Source organism: Montipora foliosa, chromosome 11, assembly GCF_036669935.1.
Source record: "Montipora foliosa isolate CH-2021 chromosome 11, ASM3666993v2, whole genome shotgun sequence".
NCBI classification, from domain to species: Eukaryota; Metazoa; Cnidaria; class Anthozoa; order Scleractinia; family Acroporidae; genus Montipora; species Montipora foliosa.
The window spans coordinates 34,232,679-34,240,178 of NC_090879.1; the positions used below are offsets into that span (position 1 = coordinate 34,232,679).

The 7,500-nt window shown below is 37.9% G+C and overlaps 1 protein-coding gene across 1 annotated transcript in view; it reads right to left on the reverse strand.

Annotated features, from left to right (window-relative positions):
• Positions 1-7,500, reverse strand: part of LOC137975503 (cell division control protein 45 homolog) — a 22,381-nt gene that overhangs the window by 6,471 nt on the left and 8,410 nt on the right. Inside the window, exons 7-14 of the mRNA XM_068822615.1 lie at positions 7,419-7,468; positions 5,739-5,787; positions 4,969-5,081; positions 3,846-3,959; positions 2,172-2,243; positions 1,882-1,941; positions 1,692-1,790; positions 111-165 (exon numbers count right to left, since the gene is read on the reverse strand). Of these exons, the coding sequence (XP_068678716.1) occupies positions 111-165; positions 1,692-1,790; positions 1,882-1,941; positions 2,172-2,243; positions 3,846-3,959; positions 4,969-5,081; positions 5,739-5,787; positions 7,419-7,468 (612 nt within the window). The remainder of the gene's footprint in view (positions 1-110; positions 166-1,691; positions 1,791-1,881; positions 1,942-2,171; positions 2,244-3,845; positions 3,960-4,968; positions 5,082-5,738; positions 5,788-7,418; positions 7,469-7,500) is intronic.

Sequence of the window (7,500 nt, forward strand, 5' to 3'; positions counted from 1 at the left end):
GCTTTGCTCTGGTGTGATCCGCGCAAAAGAGTGTCCTCCAGGAACTCTGTGCCTCAAGCGTGCAAAAGGAAAAATAAAACAACTCTGTTACCCAGGAGCGTTGCTTTTACCTTGGTTTTGAATCCATACTGAACGTGAAAAGATCCATAAGAAATCTCATCCAGCCTTGAAAATAGTAAACATATTGTGTATAGCAGCATCTTAAGATTTTCATACTACCAGAAGCAGTTTTCTATTGAGAGTACCAAGCCATAAATAGCGCCCTTCAGTTTGATTAATAATAATAATTTTCTCATTATTGCTGTCTTAAGCATATAAATGAAGCCCAACGCAATGGCTTTACCAATTGCAAAACCTGCAAATTGAAGGAGATAAATGCAAATGTTACTTTTTCATGAGAGGGCGAAACCAGAGTAGCGACAAAACACCCCTCAGGGCAGAGTCAACACATATGTGGGAATCAACCTAAGACACATTAGTGTAGAGTAAGTGGTTTCTCTGACCGTGCTCCCCAAGTGAGGTGTATGTACTTTTGAGACCACGGCACCATGTTTCAGGCTTCTCAATAGTATTGTGAATCACCACTTCTGTTAAATTTTCAGTCTCAACTCTGAAAAAATTTATTGTCAAACTGTTCTTCTGACCAAGGTGGTTTGACAGCAACAAAAAGAATATTATTTATTATTTCACTATTACGCCATTTTATCATATTTGGTCAAGAGAAGGCGCAAAATATAAGACGGTAGGTTTAGAACAGAGCAAATACGGACGGAACGGGAGATTTTCAATGAAAGAAATTGTTTTCAACGCGATACAAAGCCTGAGAATTTAGCTTGCCATCGCTTGTGTCTCGTCATTTCGTTTATACAATCAAATAAAGGACATTTGGCTGGCTTTCTGTGCTGTTTACATCGTTCGCAAGCCGGCGCCCTGAAGGACAGATGATGCATTTTTTTAGAAACACTCTTACAAGATAAAATTGAATCAAAATAACACCTTTTTGTAGTGGATAATAAATCTCTTATTCGATGATCTAACATATAATACTCGCGGACATTTTGCTCATTTCTCGTATTTTTCCTCGCCCCTGCGGGGCTCGGAAAAATACTACGCAACTCGCAAAATATCCACAAATGAGAATACCGGTAGGTTGCATTTTGGAAGTCAAGCACAAGAGCGCTTATTTCACCGTGAAAACGGGTTTGATGCAAGGATAAGACCTTGTTCTTGTACTTATGCTTGCGTTCATGAAACACAGAATAAGCACAAAGCACAAAGAAATTTGCTATGCCTGGCAAAGATTGGCAAATTAAAGCACTCGCTCCAGATTCCCCACATGTATTTGGGCAGATGCCGTGGTTGATTTTGATGCTTATGTCAACATTTGTTTTCACTTAGCATAAGCTGCTGCTGCTTGCCCCTCTTCTTGCATCGCTAGTGAAAACCAGGCTACAATATCAACCAACCTCGCCCTGGGAATGAGGTTGCAATATCAACTTGTCTTTTGGGACAGTCACCCTTTCAACCTGGATGACACTAATAATACCGCTTAACACAGTGAGGCGCCACTTTCAAAGCAATACAAATGTCTAGACAAGTTAAATGGAAAACCCCCGAGTTTCCTAAGATTTAGCAATGATTGCAAAAACATTGGACTGACATGGCACACAGCTGTCAACTATCAAACCTACCCAAACCTTTCAGCAGATTTTTCAACTGAAGGTTTTAAAATGCTCCTCAGTTCAAAATCCATACTGGAGTACTTCTGCTGACTTTGAACCAAAGGGATGCTAACAGGAAATGAGAAGGAAAACACACGCCATTAACACAATAAACCAAAGGGCTTTAAGATCCAAGATAAATAAAGAATAAATATCTCACCCCATATCAGCCAAAAATTCTTTAATTTTATTCTTTCCTTTGTTTGTCCAGACTCTGAACCTGAGGAAGTATATAATGCCAGTTTAGACTTATAACTACACCAACACTTCAATATCCTCAGCAGCACTAATAAATTTATTAGCACCAACAAACATTCACCATTCACCATCTTGTGGTTGACTTAAGCAATAAACATAGCCGGATTCAGAATTTTGAGAAGGACTTACATTAATTAAAAATCTCATTTTTTTTTTTTTTTTTTTTTTATGCTGACAAGATACAAAACATACCTGCAAGCTGTGTAACGAGATTGACAAATGCTTTCAAACAATGACCAGTGTCTGTAAAGAGATAGTCGTAATCTGCATTGTTCTGTTAAGGGCATTGCAGGTTGCAAAAGTTCCTGCAAAGTACGATCACCTTTCTGAATCACTCAAGGTTTAAAATGTGACAATTACTGTGTAGCCCAGACTGTGGTGAGGGTGGTTCAAATCTCGTCCTTTGTGCCACCAATTGGATTTGTCTTCTCTGGCCCCCAATTCAACCCCACAATGGTAGTTAAATAGCCTCCTCGCTGTCTTCAACTCTTGTGTTGATTTAAATCCTACTTTCCATACAAAAAGCTCCACAAGCTTAAAATATGACCATGAATGAATACTATTTCTTTATTTAGGTGCGTTCGATTGACCATATTCCGGAATAGGAATACATGGAATATAAGTTAGAAATCCTTTGCTTTCAAGGAGATTCACATTAAAATTGTCTAACGTCTGCTAAAATGCTATTTTAAACATATTTTTATTATCCTTGCTGCTTTGAAACGCATCAAACATCACTCAACGTAATCTTATTCTGGTATAGGGTTAATCGAACGCGCCCTTAGTTTTGTGACAATATTGGGGTGATTTACCTGACATGAAAACAAACTAAGTTTACAGTGATGCTTGTGGTGCCATAATGGTATAGACATCATTAGAAATAGGTAAAGAGGAGTAAGGCAAATTCTCTTGGCCACTTTCCCATTACAACTGTATTGAAGTGAAGTAAAGCTATTATAGTCTCTCCACTCGGGGCTTATCAGGACTAATTTACAATACTTTGCGGGGGACTTCGGCCAGACTGCTTGTTATGCAGTTTACAATTAATTTTGCGAAGTGAGAGATGCCCCCGTGCAGATAAGGTCAGACCACAACACCTGGGACTATACGTCCCCTACTCTTATCGAACAGTGAGTGGGTTCTTTAACGTCCCATATTATTTGACCTCTGGTTTACAGTTCTTATCCGAGAATTTAAGAACAAGGAACATGTGGCAAATCTGTAGAAGACATAGTAAATTTTAGCTATAACATAATAAGGCCTCTTCCAATACCAATAAAACAAAAAGGTGGCTCATTTATGAAAAACCTCACAAGTTATTTTACATGGTGAACTTTAAAAAACCCTTTACCCATTGACCTTTGGGAGTGAGACTTTACTCTGTCTAATGACAGACGATATGGAGGGCAGTTCAGGAGTTAAAGTGGTACTACGATGAAAAAATCAGCTCTCGTTTTTCTTCACATTTCAAAAGTATTTGCATTGATTGCTCAATAGGCAGAAATTTTTGTAGTAATTTCAAGAGGATGGCTATTTATTTGAACTCCACATTTTAAATTTAACATTCAAACACTGCATTTTTAGGCTAGTTACTAAATGACGTCACTTTCTCCTCGATCTAGATCACTGAAAGCTTATCAGTCGGAACCGCACCAAGTAATGGCGGACCATTAAATTAATTTTTAAAAAGTGGAGTTCAAATGAATAGCCTTCCTTTTGAAATTACTACAAAAAATTCCGCCTATTGAGCAACCAACGCAAATGCTTACAAAACGTGAAGAAAAACGAGAGCTGATTTTTTCATTGTAGTACCACTTTGTTTTCTGGTAAAATTCTAGGTCTCTAATAATCAGGTACAAAGGATACTCTGTATCAAAGCCAATCTTTAGGCAGTTTATAGATGTCCCGTTTTCATCTGTGCCATGATTGTGTCTCATCACATGCTCATGGAGGTTTTGAGCATCTGTTACATACTTGTCACTAAATGGATAAGAGAAATAACTATACATTATACAAAAACAGTGTGCCAAAAAGGGTTGTTCAAAACAAAATCTGATCATGTTGACTCAACTGATGCAAACTTTTTGTGACAGATTTATCAAACTTTTATCTTGAAAAACTCTTGTTTGCATATTTCTTTAAGCAGTACAACACAGTGGCAGATAATCTGAGTTCAAATCTCACTTTGGTACCAGTATACCCATTCTCATCACCAGAGCCTCGGATCGACCCAAGGCTCTGGGAAACTCTATGTAGGAGAACATGCACCGTAGGTTTCTCATAGCCAAAAATTGGCTATTTGAACCTTACGGCACCTGCTCACTCCTCGTGCTAACATGAATGCACCAATTAGAGACACTTTTGATTGTTCTTCACAAAAACCAATAAGAGGACACTTTGCTTTAGGGTTCCCCAGAGCTCTTCTCTTGACTGAGGGAGAGAAGAGCTCTGGGATGGAGATTGCAGTATACCCAACTGTATTTATCTTAGATGGTCCTTTAACAAATTTTACATATTGTTGTGATCTGTCCTCTGTGGTATATCATGGTTGGGAGGGTAAATGCTTACTGATACTAACTAGTCTACACCAAACTACATACTTTAAAATCTGAGGATCAACAAAGATATGATAATGATGATGATAATGATGACATTGTCAACAGTCAACAGGTTAGCTTCTAAATGTCATTATGTTTATTAGAATTTTTAAAATCTATACACACACCTGCACCTGTACATACACTACATCGTTGCAAGGCATGAATTCTCCAAGTTGTTTTTAGGAGAGTTTGTAAAAATTTGTGCAAGCCAGCGAGCCATGAGGACAAACTCGCAGTTAATGAAAGCTAACCATTGTAAAATGGATGCTTAGACTTAGATGCAGGTCAACATGCTAGTCATGCAAGCCACGCAAGTCAACATGCGTGACTAACATGACTCACATGGCTTGCTGGCTCACAGTTTGTCAAGACCCCTTCTAGTATCCTACCTGTCAATTCTTTCATAAAGATACTGATGTGTCAGGCCAATGGCTGCCCACCATAACAAGTCATTGCTATCTTTGCTCATTTTCCATGCCAATTCATACATTGTTAAGGCCGCCTGAAAAACGTGCAAATAATTTTATTGTATTACATGGCTAGGCTTTCCACCCTACATTTCTTTGAATGTGCTTGGTATACAATATTAACTACAGAATTACGAAATGAGCAAAAATACAAAATCTAAGTTTAGTTTTTCAAATAAGGATTCAATAATTTCTTTTGCAATCATTGGCTAGTTGTTATTATTGAGAAAGTGCAAAGTTGACACCAACAGCACGCATGCATAAAAAAACCTGTTTCCACGTGCAAAGTTACTTCTTTCAAGCTTTCTAGAATTCTCTATTTTCGAATTCCCCATAATACACTTTGTTTGCCCCCCAAATTTTGCATAAACTATTGTTTTCAAATGCTCTTGGGGACACTGCATATTCCCAAGAGCATTTGAAAACAATGCTAAATATGCAAAATTTGCAGGGCAAACAAAGTGTATTATGGGGAATTCGAAAATAGAGAATAGGGATTTAATCATCATCAGTTTTTGGATTTAAAATTCATGGATCCTGAACCTCACTTTCAACTCTGTTATGATGCAATATGATCAATTTAATTGCAAACTATGATAAATACTACACCTAGAATATACCAATGTTGGAATTTCTCTTTCTGAAGATAGTGCATGTAGTAAGAATTTGTAAATCTCAGTTCAACAACTTACAGCACTTCCATGAAAGGCATACGCATAATACTGGTATAAAATTTCCTGCCTGCAGTATAAGGAAGATAAATATGAACCAAAAAGAAATAAAAATCACTGGTAGTTCTGTCAGCTTTCAAAGGTTGGTATCGATGGAAGCTGACGGTGCTTGGTTTTACAGTTAATTAATGCTATTATAATAGCTACAAGGATCAGAACAGGATCAGAACAGACGTTAAGGTCACCAAGGATCGAACTGGGGTCCTCTTGCTCGGAAAGCCGTGCACTAACCAACTGAGCGTAATACGCCTGCTCCTAAGATTAGAAGACTTTTCCAACTGTTTTCTGCTGACACACAAAACTACTGGGAATAATCTGTAAGATGTTGTTAACGACGTGGCCGAATTCGGATAAGTGTCGACGCTGATTGCTGTAGTTAGACTTGGTTGGTCTTCAGGGGCTTACCAGCTCATACAGAATCCAACAGACTAGACTTGAACAAACTCAAGACTTAATTACATTCTCCTTTAATAGCTAAATCACAGTGCTTATATACATAATGGTAGCTAGCTGAACGTGATTAAATATATGAGGGAGTATACGATGTTCCGTCTTGGAAAGCATCCTAATTCGTACGTGAGCATAACGACTTACTTACTTATCAATACATACGTAAATCCTGAGGAACTAGGCGTTTAGAATCCTACATGAAATCCTAGTAGAAGAAAGGACTAGTTCCTATGATGTAATACGTTGGCTTTGTATGCAACACGTAAACAGCATTATTTGCACGTTTGATTGAGCAACAATACAAATGTACTTCCAATTCGTATCAAGCGAATAACTGATCTACTTATAGTTCAACAGGTCACGTTAGCGAAGTGTCACGCTTTCCTTAACTTTACTACAAATCTATACCAGGCTTCTCCAGCTTTGTTGTTAAAGTGGTTATAGTCATGTGCCATAACACTGCAATGCATGCGACAACAACTTACGACAGGCCCACGACATGATTTACGATTGTTGTGTACGTCAGAAAAAATGTCGTAGCATTTTAAAACATGCGGCAATAGTAAGTCATGACGTAGGCCTGTCGTGAGCTTGTCGAAAGCGACAAAAATCGTGCCGTGTAAATTGGCCCTTACAATGGTCTCCTAATGTTCAAACTTTCACATTTGACAACTATATGTAAATTACATGTACATCAACTCAACAACCCATACAATGGGGTTAAACTTACAACCATGCAAACTTTGCAAGGAGGCGTGACTGTCGTTGAAATTTGCACACCCTGATTGGCAGATAACTTGTAAACAATTTTTTTAGGTGGCCACAGTAAGGCACGTTGCACTGTAATTCGAGAAGCCAAGTAACTATTTTCAACCATTTCAGCCAAATTGGAAGCTATAATGATATTTAAAACACATTAGACCACAAATCATAGCCTACATGAATGTTTCCCATGGGAAAAAGATAAAAATAATGAAACACCTTCATAATACAAAAAGGTATGGCTTTGGTTTGCTAAGTCAAGCTTGGTTACATAGTTGAAAACAATGATCAACCAAACCAATAAAAAGCTTTTTTTCCCCCAACAGAACAAGAAAATACCCCAACCATTCAGAAAAGGTTTGTCCAAATAGTACAGAACTTAATAAACTACTGCAATAAAGTTTCATAAACTAAAGAGGAGAATCTCACCTGTTCTGGTGCCAGCGCCTTTTTGACTGTCGTTTCGAAAGAGGAGAGTCCTGAAAAAAATCCAATTTTTGTCATAATTTAT